Source organism: Martes martes (assembly GCF_963455335.1).
Source record: "Martes martes genome assembly, chromosome: 4".
NCBI lineage: Eukaryota > Metazoa > Chordata > Mammalia > Carnivora > Mustelidae > Martes > Martes martes.
The window spans coordinates 59005507-59028253 of record NC_137891.1 but is presented as its reverse complement, the minus strand read 5'-3'; the positions used below and the strand labels follow the sequence as shown (position 1 = coordinate 59028253).

General features: G+C 35.1%; 1 protein-coding gene across 2 annotated transcripts in view; it reads right to left on the bottom strand.

Annotated features, from left to right (window-relative positions):
* Window positions 1-525: 525 nt before the first annotated feature.
* UBE2W (ubiquitin conjugating enzyme E2 W) overlaps window positions 526-22747 on the bottom strand; it is a gene marked incomplete at its 5' end in the record, with an annotated part of 71734 nt that continues 49512 nt past the window's right edge. The window contains 3 exons of one of the 2 annotated variants that reach the window (XM_080800331.1): window positions 526-2338; window positions 12817-12892; window positions 16652-16807. In XM_080800331.1, coding sequence (XP_080656457.1) covers window positions 2325-2338; window positions 12817-12892; window positions 16652-16807 — 246 coding nt within the window. In that variant the 3' untranslated portion in view covers window positions 526-2324. The remainder of the gene's footprint in view (window positions 2339-12816; window positions 12893-16651; window positions 16808-22747) is intronic. The other variant, XM_080800332.1, reaches the window with a different exon arrangement.

Here is a 22747-nt window from a genome sequence, read left to right as displayed (position 1 = left end):
ACTTTCCTCTACTTTGTTTTATTTTATGGTATCTCTATGTAGAGAAAGAGGTATGTTAAAATACTGCTTTTATTTTAAAAAACTCAATTGAGGCTATATAAGACCTATTAATCTACAGGACAGCACTGTTAATCTTTGACCTGGTATATTAATTCCTTTGGTGACTAAATGTCACAGGTCGTTTCTTTATAAAAGAATTTTAGTAAGTGGACCAGCAATATGGAGAAAGATCCCCCACCCCCACCCCTGAAAATGATCAAGTCAATCAGTAGTTTGGAGCAGTTGTGTAAAATATGAAAAATATATAATTTGCCACTGCAGATTTCATATTAAAAAGCAGTTAAAAATTAAGAGTAGCTCAAAGCATTCCAAAAAACATTTTCTGTCTTAGTTAAACAGGCCGAATGATAAGACTGATAGACTATTATGAGAATTTATGTGTATCTAGTCAAGAAAGAACAAAAAATGTGTTTAATTTTAAAAAGTGGTAGTTGCTAACTGTAGTATAAACAGTATCCACAATTTGGTGGCTGGCCATAGTTTTAATTTTTTTTTTTCAAGTTATTTCTACAGCAGACATATTTTTGAAGTCTACCCACCCCTGAGTTCAGCAATTATACTTTTAGAGTGTAAAATTATATGCCCTTAATTAACAACATGTACAAAGCTACAAAATGTCATCTATACAGAGATTAAAAACAATTTTGAAAATATTCCTTGCCAATTATTGATTGGATGTTTTGCTGGGGTACATACTTCAAACCTTTCAGCCAATTGGCCTTTATTTTTAAGCCCAAATTGATTCATATATTTATTCACTGCAGGATATGTCAAAAAGAGTGCAACAACAGGCATTAGTAAAAATAACATTGTAGTAGAAACAGATTTTTGCATATGTGAAAAGGTAATTTATAAAATACATAATTGCTTTTTAAAAAGAGAACCTAGTTGCAATATCATTAACTTACATGGTACTGAGAATTGGACGTTTCAACAATTTTTTTTCTATAGAAAAATTTTATCTAGCTGTAAGCAAAGTCTTTTCAACAACAAGAAAACAAAATAAAAAAAATCCTTCCAGGAAAAACTGTACGGTTATGTGAGACAAATAAGCAAACATACCACTCTAGAGTGTACTTTTGACTAAATTTTAAAATAAAAATGTCCACACTCTTTTGTTAAAACATTAAGCCTCTGTCAAAAATGTATTTCTTATTTTAGGGTACAGGATTAAAGGACAAAATGATACTTACAAGTAAAGAAAAATTACAAGAAAAAACTCGACAAAAGCTTTTCAATTGAAGTACTGTAACATTCAAACTTGACTTAAAACATAACAAAAGAAACAAAATTGCAAACGAAAACTCTTTATGGATTTTTCAAACATAAATAAATGAAATAGTGTTTAGGCAGTAGGGCTCATGCTGATGGCTAGCAGGAAGTAACAGAGTGTAATCTACTTGGAAAAATCGTTACTGTACAAACAAGCCCCAATTAAGGACTGCAGCAGTTTCATCCTCACTGCCATTATTCTTACTTCCAAGATCAAGCCTTGATTCAACCGTTCATACCCTAGATTACTCATACCTTTACTCCAGAGACTGAGGAACTATATACAAATGAATTTATTTTCACCATAGGGATAAACAATATTGTACCTCTCTGCCAATGTTACTTGAAAACCTTCCATGTCAAAACAATTTGACAGCAGATATAAACAATTCAATAAATACGCAATGATCTTTCATTACAGTCCTTTAAAGACGCATGTTAATTCATGCTGTTAAACCTTAGGATCACAGTGCATAGAATCCAAATATAAACAGTTGGGGTGACTTTCAAAGTAATGTTGGATCCCTCACTTTATTTATAATCCCATTATAACCAGTAAGTTCATTTCATAGGCCCTATCATGCATTAATTATTGGGTGGCAGGAGTTAATGAAAATTTTTCCTGTTTAACGTCCATTGCCGGCAATGAACGTCCCAAAACCGCCAAGGAAGTCATTGTTATTGCACAATACGTGAGGACCTGGAACTTTTCCAAAAGCTTAAAAAAATAAAAATAAAAAATGGAATTATATTGACATTTCCTGACACCTGCATTAATACTGTATGACTAATAAAAGCATGTCAGTTGCCTGGACTGAACCAGCGATCAACATGCGCCCAGAATGCACACGAGTAAAAATGCAGTAAAAGGAAGTAGTCTTCATTGCCTATAGGTCACTTCCAGTCAAAGGTTAAAGTTCAAAGACTGAATGATCAAAGTGCTCATTTTCTCAGTAGGACTATCTTCTGCTAGGAGGATGATAACAGTGGCATCAACAAGTATCATCTTTAAGAAAAGGAGAGAAAAAGACAATTAAAAAAGTCAAGCATGCGTAAGTAAAATCCATATACGTTAGTCTAACAAAAATAATTTCAAGAAGAACATGGTTTACATGTCTGACTTGCCTCCCCCAATCTTTACAAATAAAAAATCCCATTTGTGTTCAATTATATAGTAACAAACAAATCAAGTTCCATTCTTTCACAGAAATAGCAGTTCACACAAGTCTTAAATGATGCACCAGTATGTTAGTTCTATTTAAAATAATAAATTGATGTATGTTAGCACATATTAAGGATTTATCAGTCATAAAGAGTTCTTTTATGGGCAACAATTTTAAGTTGTAATGAGATAGGAAGTAAACTCCTGACCAACAATGTCATAGTATTTAACACAGGATAATGCATGTTTTGTCTTTATAAAGAAATAACTTCACAAATGAGGTACAATTACCAAATTAATTAATACACTGTTCATGTTTATTTTTCAAGTGTATTTTCTAAAGATAAATTAATTAACATTTTTAGCAAATATAGATACATATACAAACGAGGCCATTAAAAAAAAACACCTCACAGATTTAGTAATGCCTTCTGTTAACCTCAACACATTATGTAAGATTGTGGAGTTCCTAACTTACTTTACAAAATTATTTCACAAGACTTATCTGAAGGATTTATTTTGAGGACTGGTTACTCCTCGGAAAGCAGCTTTAGAAAGAAGACAGACTAGTGGCAACTACCCAAGAGCTGTGAAAGTTCTCAAGGAGAGCGTTGCTGAAAAACTGGCCAAAATATTTTACAAACTATTCCACCTTAGGATCAATACACTGTTAATAAAAAATCCCCATCTCCAATGACTCAATGAGAACTAAAACCCAGTAAATCTGATTTCTATGCTGGGCAAACTCATAGAATAATATTACTCTATATTTTAATGCCAATCTAAAGGGTGAAATATACCAGATTTTTAAAATACATTATTAGAAATCTTTAAAGAAAATATCTTTAAGAAGAAAATAAATGGATAGCCTATAGCTTCTAAGTGTCACATCAAAGTATCTGTTTCTTAAATTACTATGGAACTTGGAATAACAAGGAGATATGGATGCCATGGATGCAGAACAAACTTAAGAATGTAAAGAGGGTCCTTAAAACATCACTCTTCCAACGGAGTAATTTATAACTCTAGGGTCTTTGGAAAAAAAAAATAAAACTAATCACACAGACTTCTAAGCTAAGAGATGGCACTAAATTCTACCTAATAAGTCAAACCTTAAGTATTCTACCACTTGACAATGTATACAGTAAGAAAAGGGAGACAAAATTCAACTTGAACATCATGTACCTATTTAATTACCAATAGTAAGATTTTATCTCCAAAAGGTATATCATCTTTGATAGACTACAACATAAATGTATTTCCATCACGTTGTTCATTCTGAAGTACTCCAGTATAATAAGTGCTGTAGAATGTGCTACAATCCACCAAAATGATTAAGAAATCCACACAAAGCTATTCTCCCTAGCCTAATCCCTACCTTGGATTAGATGTTTTAAAAAAAAAAAAAATAGGACTAATATTCCCTGCCTTGAATACTCTATCTTTAGAGAAATAAACTTATTAATAAGTAAGTTTTGAAAATAGAGTTCTATTATCTCTGATAGTTGGACCCACAGGGACACAATGACTTAAACATTACAAATCTGTCACAGCTGTAAGTAATCAAAAAATCTACAAGCAAATACTTAAGTATGGAGACAAGTATGAGCTAAAGCCATGGCTAACTTTTCCCCAAATAAAAAGGCCATCACTGAGAAGTAAAAAATCCATTTGTTACCAAAAAGAATACTGTTTCCTAGCTAGATGAAAAAACATTATTGAATACTAAGATGGTTTACAAAAAAAAAGTTTTTAGAGCAAACCCATCGTGGATCAAGACAAATATAAGTCTGTAAAACATGATCAAAGAACTCAATATTTCTAACCTCTTGACTAAGTATTTGTAGCAAGATGAAGGCCTGAAAAAGAAAATCTCAGGTTAACCATTTAAATTTTTTTCTGGAACTGTAGAAGCCCTTATTAAAAGTATACCCTCAAATGTAATATACAAATAACCAGTTCCAAAGAGATGACATCTACCATGGCTAACTTCACTGACTTTTGGGAAATATGAGTGAGAGAGAACTACATGAGAAGAAAGTCAATTAGTTTCCCCCAGAGCATAAAAACTATCACATTTTAATGGACTTCACAACCATCACATTATATTGGAGACTACCTCCCTATCCAGGGAGTCCCAAAGACTAAAGACTAAAAGAAAGACTAAAAGAAAAGGAACACAGTAATAAGTCAGTAGATATGAAGTGGGATTTCACTTCCAAGATAAAACTAAATCTTTGGGGCACCTGGGTGGTTCGGTTGGTTAAGGGACTGCCTTAGGCTCAGGTCATGATCCTGGAGTCCTGGGATCAAGCCCCGCATAGGGCTCCCTGCTCAGCGGGGAGTCTGCTTCTCCCTTTGCCCCTCCCTCCTCTTGTGCTCTCTCTCATTCTCTCTTTCAAATAAATAAAATATATTTTTTCAATGAATTTTTAAAAAGATTTTACTTATTTGTCAGAGAGAGAGAAAGAGTGAGTGAACACAAGCGGGGAGAGCAGGAGGCTAATGGAGAAGCAGGCTCCCTGCTGAGCTGGGAGCCTACTCAATCCTAAGACTCTGGGATCATGACCTGAGCCAAAGGCAGGCACTTAACCAACTGAGCCATCCAGGCGTCCCATAAATAAAATCTTAAAAACAAAACAAAACTAAACTAAATCTTTACACATAGGTTTGTATCTCAACAGTTTAGGAATTAAAGGGTTTTTTTGTTTGTTTGTTTTTATGAATCAACTAAGAAAGATTCCACAGAAGACAACAGAATTGTTATCCATCAAGAAATAAAAGGAAAAAAACTGTTAGACTGAGTAAAATCCGGACTTAGAAATTTAGAAAGTGATTCTCTAATCCTAAAAGGTACTGCAAATGTAAGAAAAAGTTCACAAATAACGTAGGTAATTCTATGGACAGCTATAAGGCAGGAAGAAATTTTGTTAATACTAGTCTGAGATGACTGTGTTCCTATCACCTTATAATCCTTAGAATTCTACAGTAAATGTTCCAGCTGAATGGAACCAGAACAGTCTACAGTTTTGTAAAACAAGAAGATATTCTCTACACCTCCCCAAATTTATAAACTTAACAGTTTATTGGACATAACAGCTAAACATCATGCCAATCTATTTCCTATAAGCCTAGTCTTCTGAAGCCAATACTCAAATTACAGTCTTAAGCTATACTGCTCAATTCTGTATCATGTTAAGGAAAATGCTTCAGGAACCAGATCAGTACTGCCATCTGTGGAAAGCAATCACTTATGAAACTAAGTTGTGTATGTTTAATCTGGATGCTAGGAAACAGATGAATCATATTATTAATGAATTCTATTATCTATCTTATTGAAACATTTTTATGGTCCCATAAAAAGATACTTTTTATCTTTTTCAAGCACAATTATGTCTATTGTATGATTTTGAACTTTGACACTCAATCATTCATTCATTTGTGTACTAAACTGTATACATTTGTTTTCTATGGACCATTCTAGCCCTGAATTATAGGTCAATTCCTCAGCCCCTTTATATGCTGAAATGAGTTGTCTATTCAAATACCTATTTTGGTTAGTTCCCTTTGTTAATTTTTTAATTTTTAACCCTATTGTGTTTAATTGATTTTTCTTTCTTTCTTTCTTTTAATATTTTATTTATTTGACAGAAATCACAACTAAGCAGAGGGGCAGGCAGAGAGAGAGGAGGAAGCAGGCTCCCCGCAGAGCAGAGAGCCCGACGCGGGGCTCGATCCCAGGACACTGGGATCATGACCTGAGCCGAAGGCAGAGGCTTTAACCCACTGAGCCACCCAGGTGCCCCGAAAATAGGTGTGACAGTTAGGCGTTTTTTTTTTTTTTAAGATTTTATTTATTTATTTGACAGAGAGAGATCACAAGTAGGCAGAGAGAGAGAAGGAAGCAGGCTTCCCACCGAGCAGAGAGCCCAATGTGGGACTCGATCCCAGGATACTGAGGTCATGACCTGAGCCAAAGGCAGAGGCTTAACCCACTGAGCTACCCAGGCGCCCCTTTTAATTGATTTTTCAAAGCATATGGGCCTCTGGCTAAATTTACAACACAGAATATTTGCATTCCAAGGCAGATATGACTTTAACCCTTTAGTGAATAGAAACTGTAAAAGTAATAAAATTCTGGAGAACAGGCTGATAGCAAACTTCAAGTAAGAAACAATAAGGAGTATGTATTCACATATCAATAACTTTTTATACTTTAATAGGAGGAGCTAGAGAAGAAGTTCAAAAGAAATGCAAACAGGGGCACCTGGGTGGCTCAGTGGGTTAGGCCTCTGCCTTCGGCTTGGGTCATGGCCTCGGGGTCCTGGGATCGAGCCCCGTGATGGGCTCTCTGCTCAGCGGGGAGCCTGCTTCCCACCTCCCTCTCCCTGCCTCTCTGCCTGCTTGTAATCTCTCTCCCCATCAAACAGATCAATAAAATCTTAAAAAAAAAATAGAAAAAAGAAAAGAAATGCAAACAGAAATGCCTATGGTATGATACCACAAGTAACAGTAGGGTAGCAGTTGACTGGCCTACATTTTCAAGATATACCAACAATGGGGAAGATAGTTTAAGTTGAAAGAGGCTTTTTTCCCAAGAACTTAACACTGGTTATTTGGCAGCTCAATTTTGGTGTATCAGTGGAATCCTACTCTTCTATAACCAGGACATCTACTGAATTGCCAAATTACTGTTTTTCATTAATAGTGCATCCATCCTGCATCCAGGAAGCCCTCTCTGAAGCACACAGATATTACAAATCTAAACCCAAACCTCTCTTGCCTCTTTGATTACAAATACTGACAAACACTCTGACCCACGTTGACCCAAGTATGTCGGTTAGCACAACACAGGACTATGGAGCTTGTACCTGAGGGCTACAATTCTGCTTGGCTTCTAAAAACTGAAATGTTAAGTGTTTCAGTGAGTTCATCTAATTCCAAGCAAGACCTTGCTCAGTCTCTGATCTTTTTATTTAGGTCTGCAGGTCACATCAGGACTCTGATTTGACTTTATAATCGTTTCAGAATTAGATGATGCTAAGAAATAACAAGAGTCCATATTTCTTGGTAATTTGTTGTTGTAAGGAGAATATGATTAATCCATGAAGATCTTTTTGGAACTAAAGCAGCTAAACAGAAAAACATAAGCTGACATCTGGAAAGATCAAAAACAGAGCAGACACGTTTTGCTTTATGAGTTAGCATGACTTATAAGATTTTCCAATTTCAAATATAAGGCCAAGGTGAGCTATTTTTCACATTGTTATAACTCACTCTGAAATGTATAAAGGCAAAGATAATATATGCTACACAGCTGAAATGCTTTAGTTTTTTAAAGGTGGAGGAAAAGTTCAAGGAAGATTGTCTACACCCAGTCCCCTTTATAAAAGAGCAGTTGCTCTATCATGTCAAAGTATAACTAGTATTACCTGTGCTTGATTTCATATGAGGGTCACTCCTAGAGCAAAACTGTTGACTTAAAGGGGGATTCTGGGAGGGGAAGGATTTAGATATGCAGGGTTCAAGCATGAGTAGAGAACATATTGAGATATGAATAATCACTGTAAGTCAATAAACTGGGATGTTTTAAACAGAATTATCTGTAAATGAAAATAATGTATCTGTACCTGGGACTGGGACCTAAACTAGAATAATCATAATTTAGTTGAAAAAGAATTCAGTCCTTTTAAGATGGCTAATCTGTATTTGGGGGGAGAGGGGAGGGAAACACTTTTAATCTGTTTATTGAATATCGCTTCTCGGCCTTTTGGCTAAGATCAAGTGTAATCTGTTTATTGAATAAAGTGAATTCTTACACAAACCCTGGACTATTATTATACATTAAGAGGCTAATTTGGGGGTGCCTGGGTGGGTCAGTTGGTTAAGCATTTGCCTTTGGCTCAGGTCATGATCCCAGGATCCTGGAATTGAGCCCCATGTTGGGCTCCTTGCTCAGTGGGGAGTCTGCTTCTCCCTCCCTTTCTGTCTCTCCCCATCACTCTCTCTTTCCCTATCTCAAATAAATAAACAAAATCTTAAAAAAAAGGGGGGGAGGCTTAATTTAGTTTGAAAAGCCTCTCTTGGTATTTCTGGGCTAAGGTGGAGAATTTAATAGCTTAAACTATTAAAAGGCTTTTCTACTTTAGTCATGAAAGTATAAATTTCTTAGTTAATAGATAAAAACTACTATAAAAAACTTATATGAAGTGTATTTTATTTTAAAGAATTTATTTTATATTTCTAGTTTCACTATGTGACCTTTCTCCATTTCTTATCAAAAGCACATAATGAAAAATTCTGGGAATAATCTTAGAGAAAGGACTTCTCATAAATCCTTTCAACTACATAAAGGAGCATTAGAGGGCCTAAAAGATATTAATCTTTCTGAAATTTCCCTACCAGGGAGGAAGAAAGGGGGAAAAAACAGGAATATACTATCTAACATTGGGGCAGGACAGAATGGTAAAGAAGGTTACACTTTCAAAATAAATGTTTTTTTTGGGTGCCTGGGTGGCTCAGTGGGTTAAAGCCTCTGCCTTCGGCTCAGGTCATGATCCCAGGGTCCTGGGATCGAGCCCCACATCGGGCTCTCTGCTCAGCGGGGAGCCTGCTTCCTCCTCTCTCTGCCTGCCTCTCTGCCTACTTGTGATCTCTAATAAATAAATAAAATCTTAAAAAAAAAAATAAATGTTTTTTTCTTTTCTTTTTTTTTTTTTTTTTTGAGAGAGAGAGAGAAAGAGAATGCATACAAGCAGGGGGAGGGCATAGGGAGAGGCAGGCTCTCTACTGAGCAGGAGCCGGATGCAGGACTTGATCCCGGGCCCCTGAGATCATGACCCAAGCTAAAGGCAGACACCTAATGACCGAGCCACCCAGGTGTCCCAAATAAATGTATTTTTAAAATTCATTATTCCAAGACAATTTCCTCTCAAGTTTTATTAGAAAACTCCAGTGGTTTAAAAACACTATGGAAGGGCGCCTGGGTGGCTCAGTGGGTTAAAGCCTCTGCCTTTGGCTCAGGTCATGATCCCAGGGTCCTGGGATCCAGCCCTGCATCGGGCTCTCTGCTCAGTGGGGATCCTGCCTCCCTTCCCCTCTCTCTGCCTGCTTCACTGCCTACTTGTGATCTCTGTCAAATAAATAAATAAAATCTTTTTTAAAAAATAAATAAATAAAAATAAAAAAATAAAAACACTATGGAAAAGACAATGGGGGATTTTTCTATTATTAGTGAAGCTGCGTTGGGAAGAGAGTAACTATACTATCTTCAGAACTTTGACACTTTAAAAATGTTTGATTTAGTTGTGTTTGTCAATATTCTTGATTGATTGATCTTAACTTTTTATGAATCTGGGAACTTTCTATGCTAAGACCAAAGGGTCTGTGACATTCAATTTTTTTTTTCCCTTTCTCTTTTTTTTTTTCTTTTCTTTTTCAGAAGGGCTCCTCAGAAGGGCACAGAGAGAAGAGGCAGTTTGGTTTTTGGTCCTAAAAGGCAAGAATATGAGAAAGAATGAGAAGCCAGCAATGTAAATTGAAGTAAAGGGCTGTAGGGTCTTGTTAAGTGTTTTAGTAGACCTTCAGTGCTCAGAAAGAATTAAGTCTGATTATTAATTAATTTTATATGGAAAGCTGTCCCTTTATACCTCAGAATCCCTGAAACGGTAGTTCTCAAGTGACAAGCTCCATCAGAATTATCTGGGGATTTCTTAAAAACTAAAACAAAACCAGCATTCTAGGCACAGTAATAAAGTTCATTAGACTCTTTAGAAGAGAAAGTAATCAGCAAGACTTTGGTGAAAGAGTTCCCAAGAGGGTGTGTGTAGGGCAAGGACTGGTTGAGGCAGGAGGGTGTTTCTGTGTGTGTCTGTGCAGGATTCATTCCAGGAAAACAGCACATGGGGGATAAGAAATAGAGTATATTATAATGCTCCAGTGAACATTCCACTGTATAAAACACTTCTTGTTTTAAAGATGATTTTCTTAGGATGGATTCTCAGAAGTTTGGTAACTGAGACAAAAGCCTTGAATCTTAAATTTTAAGCTTGTTAAATATTGCTGAATTTGCTATACCAACAGCAAATATGAGAGTACTATTTTATTCTACCCTTTACTCTTTTCTAGCACTGCATTCATTTTACTCAACTCTGCAATTTAATAACAGTTTCAAAATACTAAATCAGTAATTATTTTACTGTGAACTTTTTGGTCTACGCTTTTAATTGTATGTATTATGTTAAGAATTTTCATAAATAGTCTTTATTTTTAATAAGCTATAATTGTTTTTCACATTTTTAAACCTTATGCTGACTGTGCTTTGAGGTTTTCCTAAAAGGTTTTCTAGGTGGCTCAGTCGTTAAGTGTCACCCTTCAGCCTGGGTCCTAGGATGGAGCCACATGTTGGGCTCCCTGCTCAGCGGGAAGCCTGCTTCTTCCTCTCCCACTCCCCCTGCTTGTGTTCCCTCTCTTGCTGTCTCTGTCAAATAAATAAATAAAATCTTTAAAAGAAATAAATAAATAAAACATTTTCTAAAAGGTTTAAATTTTCATATAACTATTTAATTTCTGATTCCTTTTAACTTCAGAAATTCTTCCTTTCTCCGAACTGATACTCAGCTTAAAAAAAAATTATATTTTTTTTGTTTTCTTAAAAAAAAATTTCAATCCACAAGGAAGAGTTTACATATGAAGTAAAAATTTAAATATTTCTTTCCCAAAATGATTACCAAGTTCCTAGCAGGATTACTTACTAAATAGTTTTTTCCTCATTGGTTTTGTGACATCCAACTGATTATATATTCAAATCTTATACATAAGAAATAGAAATACAAATACAAATAGAAAGTAATTCTATTTTGATGTCTACTCTTGCATTAATATGTTTTGGTATCTGGTAGACCAATTCTCCATTATCCTTTAGTTCAAAATCCAAACAGCTCTTCTTGCCTATTATTCTTCCCCAAACTTTGAAGCACCCAGCCATCATTCCACTGGATTTTTACTAAGTTATATTAAACCTGTAATTTGTAAAACTATACATTTTTCTATAATATTGATTTGTCTTCCAAGTTTTGTCATTTTTCTTCTAGATCATCTATAGTTGTCATTAACATTAGCTGGAATATTTATCTGTTGGCTCTCAAAAATGGCATTCTTTCACTGTGTTTTCTAACTTGTAACTGCTGATGTAGTGCTATCATGTTGATTCTAATCATCACTTATCAACACCTAACAGAACTCTCATAATTTAAGAAGTTGTTAAATGACTCAAACTAACTCAGTTAACAAGTTTCACAAAGGATAGAAAGGTAAGGGGGAAAGGCCATATTCCTATAAATTAGCTCTGTCAATTCTAATTTCTTACTAGACTAACATTTTACAAAAGAAAAATAAAGGAAATGCTCTTATGGATACAAAAATCACAGAAGGTAGTTTTTGTTCACGCACTTCAAAAAGGACATTGAGGAATATAAAATTTTGTTTTGAATTTCAAATACACCTCTTTAGGGAGGCAGTGAGGTCAGTTTAGAAAAGATGCTTGCAGTTTTCAATTATAAAGCTATTAGCAGGGGTGCCTGGGTGGCTCAGTGGGTTAAGGTCTCTGCCTTCGGCTCAGGTCATGATCCCAGGGTCCTGAGATTGAGCCCCGCATCAGGCTCTCTGCTCAGCAGGGAGCCTGCTTCCTCTTCTCTCTCTGCCTGCCTCTCTGCCTACTTGTGATCTCTGTCTGTCAAATAAATAAATAAAATCTTAAAAAAAAAAAAAGCTATTAGCACTCTCCCAACAAAAACAATAAAATAACATTAGTGAGAATACTGTACTCATATAGCTACAGACAGAAGAAACACAAATTTTTGAGGACTATTAGAACAGGAAGAGCGTTCTTAAATGGGTCATCTCTCACAATGTGATCCCCCTCCCACCACTAAGTACAGTACCAGAGTTAAGTAATTTCGAAAGACATCAAAACTTCTATTTCAAGTAATAGGTTTCCCAATAACTAATTCCAGTTTCATCTGGAGATTATTAAGGACCCTGTTTTTAGTAATAAAATGGTAGCGTTTCAGAATGTTAAAGCAATTTTAGATTTTACTTGTATGGTAGCCATGATTTTATGTGCTCCATTAAAAATCTAGTCCAACATATCCTTTAAATGGCTTCACTTTTTTTTTTAAATGGCTTCACATTTTAAAGACTCTTCTCCATATTACAAAAATACATTAATTATATATTCCTTCCTTTACTGCAAGCAAACAGATATATAATCCTTCAAACCAAAATGCTATAAAGTTATTATTCTAAAATAAAACTGTGCTTACCATGATACCACCATTTTGTTTTCTTTGGATTCTTGTTACATGTTCGAACATAAAAAGAATTATCTGGTGGTCGTCTCTGAAACCAAAAGGAGTTTAAATAGATAAGAGAAGTTGTAAAATGGAAGAAAAAGCTTTAGCAGAATTATTACATTAAGTCTAAAAACAATATAAATGCTGATGTGGCACAACTGAAATAATATATTCCAGGAAAAGCAGCCCCTTGACACTGAAATTTAAAAAATAAATAAAAACAGGGGCATGTATGTATGATTTGGATTAGGTTCCAGTGGGATTACTAGAGAATGACTATTAACCCAAAGAGGCAGCATTAGGTTTTAAGGAATTTTGGTTCCCTTTATTTTATCTAATTAAAACCCAGAAAAGTCTATCTAAACTCAGTTTGAGAAATTAATAGCAACTTATAAACCTCCAGTAAGGTAAGCATCACCAAGGACAGACCAAAGGATTCAGTTTGCAAACAATATATAAGAGGAAAAAGGGGAAAAAGCTATCTTGGCATTTCTGCCATATATATGCCCAACTAGCACAATATTACATACATATGGCAGTTCTGCAAGGGAGCTACAGTAGAAATAGTGATGCCAACAACAATGAAGACAGATTTTGAACGGGAATTTTCCTGAAAACTGTTGGACTGACCAGACACGAGAAATACTGTGAGTCTCTACAAAAATATGGAAACACGTCAAATTTGTATTAAAGCTACTGAGCACAGGTTAGTAGATAAGTTAGTAGATAGGTCCAACCAAAAACCTATGCTGAGTAGGACTGCCTAGACAGTAGGTAGGGAAATAGGCAGTCCACCTGGCACTTCTACAACTCACGTACAGAACTCTGTGATCTTAATTGAGCCTAATAACGCCCTTACAAGTTAATATTAATAGTAACTTAAAAAAAGGGAAGAGTAGAGCTTAAGTTAAACTAACCAAAGATTACCCTGCTGATAAAGTTTGAGAAAATATTTGAAAAAGTATCATGAAATTAGATGCCTGACGACTTCAAAGAATAGATAATCTGTTGCTGTTTGTCCTGTAAGTCATAATCTGTGTTAATGTGGAATAAATTGCTACCACTGCAACAAATAACTTCATAAATTCATTTTCTCTGTATACTGGTTAGAACCCAATCTTCAAAAACAAACAAAACAAAACCAACAACCAATCTTCAAAAAAAAAAAAAAAAACACTCATTCTATTCGTTTAAGAATATAACCAAACTGATAAGTGATCACAGAGATTTGGTTCTTAGAAAAATAAAGTAACTATATAAAATGACGGATTACCAAAATTGTTTCAGGAATGGAATACAAGCTAGAAAGTTTGGACTATCTGTATTGTAAGGGCACTAAGAATAAATGGTAGATTACTGAAAGACTTCTCAATATCAGAAATTATCTTTAATCTACTGAAATCTACATGACATGATGGATTTAAATGCCTTTAATTGAGGGAAACATCCCTGATTATGAAAATGAAAATTGGAATCAAAGAATTATGAATAAATCAAAGTTCCCAAATACTTAGAGTAAAAATTAAAATTTTTATTCAAGTCAAATATTAAAATGAAACTCATAGAACTACATTGACCACAGAATAAAATTCAACTGTTTTAAAAAAGAGTTTTTGGTGAGTAGTTAGAAGACTTTCAAAAGCTTATTTGGAGCTAGATCCCCTCAGTGCCAAAACAAGTTTCCTCTTTATCTTTATAATCTAGTACTTAGCACAGTAGAAACAGCACTTTACTAGGTTCCTAATAAACATTTACGGAATTTTACTGCATTTCACAGAACTAATGCTGCCAGAATTGCTTCCAAATTACTATCTTGGTTAAATATAATTTAGTTCATATTATATAATATAGCTTACCAATAATTTAAATGGAATAATACTAACTATGCAGGAAAAACTAGTAGTAGACAACTGAAATGTGAGGGGGATGAGAGAAGACTAGAAAAGGATAAAGGAGATGGAGAATATAGTCATTTTCTAGTTTTTAATAGTAAGTCATTACATTTATTTATTTATTGTAAATCATTACATTAAATGTAAACAAAGCACTAATCATTACAAGGCACCTGTAAGAGTTATGTGCACACATCACTGGTGTTCACCTCAACTTTTCTTATTAAAATCCTATACTTACTGCTTCACCTTTCTAAAGACATTAAACATTAATGAGGATACAGAAATCCTTCTAACTGCAAACTGCTCTACTCTATACCTAAAAATTTAAAAGTTACGTGTGTGTAGAGGGTAGAAGTGTGGGAGCAGAGAAAACATGGAAGCAATAAATAAGACTTGTTTTCAAAGCCCTCGAGGTTAACAAGTGTGGCCAAGCTCAAGTGTAGCCTTAAAATGCAACCTAGAAAAGCCCATAGGCAAAGTTAGTTAAAAAACACTACAGTAACATAATGTGTACCCTATTTCATCTATTCAAAGATGTATGTTTTTCTGCACATTTTAATATTCCTGAATGGGGATACATGCCTTTTAACATGTATTAACTGTCACAGTTTAACTGACAGAAGTTTCTTACATTCTTATATGGTATATAAATTGCATATTAATGCTCTTAATGCTGTAATTAAAAAATTCAATTTAAACCATTATTTCCCCATGCTTCTTTGAACAAAAAGAACCTGTTTTTTTAAACCTAACACCAAGAATCTGCTTATGAAACTAACATTTCAAGAAATTCAGTTTGCAAACAATGGCTTAGAGTGTTTCAGCCTAGATAACCTATCATTTAAAAATAAACTACTTAAAGTTCTCTAAAAACTCATTTAAAGGGGGCACCTGGGTGGCTCAGTGGGTTAAAGCCTCTGCCTTCGGCTCAGGTCATGATCCCAGGGTCCTGGGATCAAGCCCCATATCGGGCTCTCTGCTCAGCGGGGAGCCTGCTTCTCCCTCTCTCTGTCTGCTACTCTGCCTACTTGTGATTTCTCTCTGTCAAATAAATAAATAAAAATCTTTAAAAAAAAAAAAACTCATTTAAAGTTCTCTAAATGCTAATTTAGTAAAAATGAGAGTTCGATTTCAAGAAAACAGGGGGGAAAAACTGCTATAATAACCCCACAGATCCCTAATCTGTAAGGTAAAGCTGTTTCTCCTTTAGACCCAATACAAAAGGAAAACCTCATGAAGAAAAGAGGCTTTAAAATAGAGAAATACATGAACACTAGGCTACACACTGACTCTCAGGCAGAAATCACAAGAGGGCCAGAAATGCACACAGGATTTAGATACTTTAAAAGGGTATCCTAAATTTAACTCGTGTGATTTTTCTTTCTGGTGTTTTTACCTTTCCATCAGACAGAATCTGTGGATAAATAAAGGGGAATGAGAAGAAAAGTCCTGAAAATTCTGCTGGTCTCTAACCTTTCTCTTTCAACCTAATCATGATGATCAGTATGATAGGAAAGCTCTGGTTCCTGGGAAATTCCCTAAAAGAGGCTGATAGGGTGGGAGCCAGCAGAGGGGAGAAGGGAAACATGCTCTTGGGACTTTCCACTGTGAAATCTAGAAATGAGAATTTCTTGTACACTTCTACCTTGTGCATGCTTACAGAAATAAAATTCAAATTATTTGAGAACATCTGCAGAAATTTTCTGTTTAAGAAATATAAAACAATGTCTGACTTCTACATGGAATGAAAGATTATCGAAGTAATTTTCTAATCTGTTACTAAGCATATTATCCACAACTTCTTAATAAAAGGCATTAAGTCTTCCTTCACATAAATTATGTATTAAAATAGTTTCTCTACCTAAACTAAAAAAAGAGATATTACCTGGAATAATTCTGAGAAGTCCTACCTTTTCTTTGCAGCTGGAAAGCATGCTAATAATGCTAAGACAAACTGATTGGACTGAGAGCGCTGGGGACCAGTCTTCTGTTAGAATGGATAAACAGATATGACCATTGCTATAAACATGAGGATGAACGGGAATATTTTCACCAGTAAACATGACCTAAGAAAGAATAAAATTCCATTAACACTCAAATATTCTGTATTACCAAGAAATAAAATATTCTCCATAGAACTTATTATTTTAAAAACCAATTAAAAACAAATAAAGTAAGTGCTAGAAACAAGATAAACAACTGCTTGTTGTTTATTCTCATCAATCCACAAAGTACTGGTTTTACTGTGTGAATGAGGATGTAGGGAATGGAACATACAGAGAAAAAATCCAGGTCATCTGTTTTTTTACTTCAGCTATTTTTCACAAATTCCCTTTAAAAATTTATAAATTCCCATGCATATTTAGCCCAATAAAGACAATTATAAGATGTCTTTTCATATTCTACTCATTGCTCTCTGCATATAGAAATACAAAAATATTCAATTTTGAGACAATATGAATTACATGTGACAGGAACACCCCTTTCACCCGTAACAATGCTACCACCTAAGGTGCTATGTGCAAAAGGAAATAATTTACATATACCATCTCCTCTAAACTTGCTCATCCATTATGATACATACACATTACTACTTACTGATCAGCAAATAACTGTACCTACACACACGAAAAAGTTTGAATGAGTCAAGTTTTTCTCCGCCTTTTTTTCTACTCAATTCTTCTAACAGTTTTTCCTTTCTCCACCTTGTCTCCACACTAATTATAAGGTAATAAATCTATTATTCCTTCCTTTGCCCTAATAACTCATTAAGTATCCCAACAGTAGTGTTTCTTAAACATATCTACCCTAAGCATCTGAACAGGGAGAAGACTGAATTCATACATCCCAAAGAACCTGTAAGCACAGGCCAAACTAGGACAAAGACAATGAAGTCTAATATTTCAGGCTGTTTATATTTTACCTCATAAAAATTATTTTGATATAAAAATTAATCCACCAATCTTTATGTGTATTTTGTACTGTGGTAAGATCTAACATTTTTACTCTGTTGTTAATAGTAATTACTAATTCCTGACCTTAAGAAAAAAAAATCACCTAAAGATCTGGGTAAAAATATAAATGCAAGAGCTCCACTTTCACAGATACTGATTCAATAGGTATGGTGGGATTTTTATAAAGCTCGTCAAATATTAACCAGTAGTTCCCAAATGAGACTTACATGTATCTCTCTCAGCCCTAAAACTCCCTCACACTTGAATTCACAACAAAATCTTACTAAGAAGAAACCCCACCTTCAGTTATATCAGAAATTGATGAAGTATTTATTGCTCTAGGCATAACCTATTTTCCCCTTTATATAAGAGCAAAAAAGACAGCCAGTGAAATAAGTGTGGCTAGAGTAAGGTATGTCAGCATTTAATATGGGACATGTTATGGAGAAGTACCATAAACTGGGTTTTTTGCTTTTATTTTCAAGTATCTAGCTACAAAACTGTCTTCATTACAATTTCACAAATATTTACATTTTAACAAAGCAATCTTTCATATATGTAGGAGTCCCCTAATATTTCAAACATACTACTAACATATGGAACTTGTTTCCTTGGCTGAAGTTAATATAAGAAAACAAAAGGAATTTTTTTCTCAAAGGAATGACTTTACACACTTGCATATTTTGTTTCTTTAAATTTTGGTCATGCACCCTCCATTCCCACTAAAAAGAGCTAAAATAAAGCTGAAAACTAAAAATAAGTCTCAAAGTAAGAGATATCAAGTTACTCGCCCTGCCTGACTGCAGAAGACTACCCAATCCCCAATTTTAGCACAGCTGTGTTTGAAGCTTACCATTTATCTCAATTTTATCTATCAGTGCTAGTATCCTTTTCATCACTTTTTGCTAAAAAAACAAAAGGGCTCTCTGTAAAAGGAAATGACTGCTTAAATGGTCTTGCAGTTCCGTACTTTGAGTCTACCCACAATTATTCTAAATTTTATTTTTTATAAACATGTAGTTTATTATATATATTTGATATTCCCACAATGTGTTATAGATGTCTAGAGTGGAAGTTTACAAATCTTGCAGAACATGCATCTGCTTTGGGGTATTCATTCAGCCACAAAATTCCATTTGACCAACAGGATATTTTCATTAAGAATACAAACAATGGGGACGCCTGGGTGGCTCAGTTGGTTGGGCGGCTGCCTTCGGCTCAGGTCATGATCCCAGCGTCCTGGGATCGAGTCCCACATCGGGCTCCTTGCTCCGCAGGAGCTCCCTCTGCCACTCTGCCTGTGCTTGCTCGCTCGCTCTCTCGCTCTCTCTCTCTGACAAATAAATAAATAAAATCTTTAAAAAAAAAAAAAAAAGAATACAAACAATGCCCAAGACCTTATCCCCTGGTCACAAATATTTTTTAAGGGGTATTTCTTTTCCAGTCAGATTTCCTTTTTAAAAAGTCACATAGAATAGTGCTCTGAAAGTGCCAAAAAATGAAGAATTGCCAAGTTACCTTCTTTGGCAAAAATTAATCAGTGCATCAGCAACCACCAAGGAAAATACACAGACAGCAAAATACAAAGGTTATCACAACATGCTCTGACTAGCCAATTCACAAAGCAGAAGGAATGCAATAGTGCTCTTCGAGAGAGCAGATTATAAACTAAATCACTTGACCTGAGAACCAAGAAGTACCCATGCATCAAAAGGAAATCAGGAGCAAGGAAAAGGGATGGAAAACAGTAGAAGACACCTACAGCAGGAGCAGCAGACACTGATAAGCACCGAAGAGAGCCAGAAATCAAGACAGAAACAGCTTTGAAGGTTGAGGGGACTGAAATAAAAAGAAATCAGATCTCAGTAAACCTTAAAAAAAGAAAAGCAAAGGAAAGGGGCCGGGGGAAAGCTGGGGCTTTTTAACATGCTGCATGCAGGGTAAATACAGCCAGCCTGAAACTTTCCACAACCAAATACGGGAATCAATTAGCTGCACAGACTATAGGTAACCCCTAGGGCCTAACCTGCCAGATACAGAATTTTAGAAGTTTGTCTAAACATGGAAAGGCTAAGTTTACATGTCAGAGATGAATTCCTGAAATAAAAGAAAAAACTTTTTTCAAAGTTTATTCATGTAAAAAGGCTGGTAAGCAGTTTCCACAGTTTTGATGTAAACTCTGCGATTCTGGTTCTTTGCATGTGATGCGAAAAGTAACCAAGGCTGAACTTCTTCAAGATTGTGCTCTTATTTAACACATGGTACAATCCAAAGGAGGAAATGGGACATTGCAGTTACTTTAATGCAGCCAAGCAGGTTCTGAAAGCCTAAGAGATGATTAGCTGTTTTCAAAATTAAAAAACTTTTTGGGGGGAGTCCCAAGTAGCCAATAAAACTCAGATTTAACAAGACAACTGAATACCATGAATTTGAAACCAAAGGGAATAAATAAGAACTTTGCTAATTTCTTTATTTTTAGAATTATTTATTTTTAAAATAATTTATTCAAATTCAAACTTAGTCATATCAACAGTTAACAACTAGAGAACTGTACATATTCATAAACCAAACAATAAAATGGAACTACAGATTTTAAAGAATAAGCTGTATTATGAAAAAAAAAAAAAAGCCACAATTTTAGAAAAGGATCTTAAATCTAATGCATGTGAATCACACCTGAAGTTCAGAGTCTGCATTTGAAGCAGTATTCAGATGAATCTAAATTTCCAAACATCTCCTTATCAGTACGGCGTATTTCCAAGTTAATGCATGTGAATCACACCTGAAGTTCAGAGTCTGCATTAGAAATAGTATTCAGATGAATCTAAATTTCCAAACGTCTCTCTATTAGTATGGCATATTTTCAAGAGCAGGTGAGACCTAAGAAAAACTATGCCCCGTATCATAATTTTGGAGTTAAGTAAGCATATCCCACATCCAACATTAAGTTTTAAGCAAGCCAACCTCTGGGTAACTTTTGGTACCAATAGTGTGTCTCACAAAATTACTAATTTGAGAATGAAAGCCACCAATGACGACACAAAACTGAGGATGGAGCTTAGGTAACTGTTTCTAATATGAAATTCATATTTATGAGTACATAAGGATTTCCAATCAAGCTGAATACTGAATGACCCAATACTGAGATCTGACCATAAGGAAGGCATACTACTATGTTCAGACTAGTGTTCTGCAACTAATTAAAAAGTGAGACACCTAATGTGGCATCAAATTAGGTCAAAACACATATTATAAGAATAAGCAGTATGAATAAACTATAAAATATAAAAGCCAATATACAAAATAGATACCAGGGACAATATAAGGGAATGCTTTCTCTTATTAAAATTATAAGTAGATGGCAATACTTAATGGGCAAACTACAAAAACTGAACATGTAAGCAGAATGTTATGATCAGATATCTAATTATTAATAATATATGATATAGGCAATCTAGCATGAATGGTAAATATCTGACAAAAGTAACTAGGGACTGGAGTTTTAGCATAGTTTTTAATCCAATTTTCCAATTTTAGTCACTTAACATGTATTAGTAGCATCAATATTAATAGCTTTTTTTTGTCTTCCATAATTACCCTTATTACCCTTATGCAATTGTACAAATATTACAAAGTCAAAATTCCTGGATACAATGAAACTAAATTGCGTGCCCTGGATGGTAACCATTCGCTCTCCTTTGTAAGCTGTGTTCTTCTAGCCTACCAGTCTTCTCCTTTATCTTCCCTTTGCTTTACCCCCAAGGCTTCAACGAACAGGGTTCACTGTTCCCTTTCTCCTCGTCAGGTGTCCTAGATGCTAGACAATTTAAGGCAATAAAAATGGTTATTTAAGACTGTGGAAAGCTTAACCACCATCACATGAAAGAGCAAGGAAAATGACACCACAAATAAAAGGAAGAGAACACTATGAAAATAGGTTCTGGATCTCTGCAATGAAGGAGTACTGAGCAACAGAACCAAAGGGTCTGGGTTAAGGGGGCATGAATAGGAAGGGGAATAAGGGTGAGGAGAAAGCAGCTACTCTTTTGGACCAGTGTTTCTAAAGCTTTGTAATCAAGGTAAGTATATTTTCAGCACCACTTTAAGCACTGATATGGTTTCAGGACTAAGTACAGTATCCTCTTTCCCCTAAAAAAACAAAAACAAAAACAAAAAAACTTCCTCACCTATTTCTAAAATGCCTAAAATATCTTCAACAAAAATTAAGAGTTGAAAAGCTTAAAAACAAAGTATAACCAGGGCATTTACAAGATAATGTGTTTCAATTTTATTGCATCCAAATGGGATGTTCTGACAGAGGAAGGGGGTTTAAAGGCCAAAGATATCTGGAAGGGAAGAGCTGCTAATGTGAGGGAGGAAGTAGAAAGGAAAAGAAGCAAAACGGTAAAGACACTAAACTTGAAGACTTCACAGTTTGGAAGGAGAGATGACTATACCTCCCAATTCCTTTGAGATAAATCTTCAAATCCTTTACACTGCAAGACTCTCTTGGATAAACCCCAAAACATCCTTTCTTTTTTATCTCCTGCTGTAGCCCTCCATTTATTTATACATAAAACTACATTTGCTCATAAATCTCAAGAGAAGCCATGTCTTTTCATGATTTGTTCCCCTTCTGACATAAACTCTTCTGCTTTAAGTCCCAGTACAAACAGGTTTCTCTTTGCCCCCTCATTCTATTCTAAACCAGTCATTGCTTTCTCTTTTGCTCCCAAAGCATATAATTTATATTTCAACTTATAGTGCATCCAGTTTCACAGGCCAAAAGTTGTGGAGTCTTCCCTGACTCCTTTCTCTCGCTCATATTTCTTATCAATTCATTAGCAAATCCTGCTGGCTCAACCTTTAAAACAGGTCCAGGGTGGTGCTCGCTTCGGCAGCACATATACTAAAATTGGAACAAAACAGGTCCAGGGTGCCTGCATGGCTCAGCTGGCTAAAGACCAGCTCTTGATTTTGGCTCAAGTCATGATCTCAGGGTCCTGGGATCCCTGCTCACTGGGGAGTCTGCTTGAGGACTCTGTCTTTGCC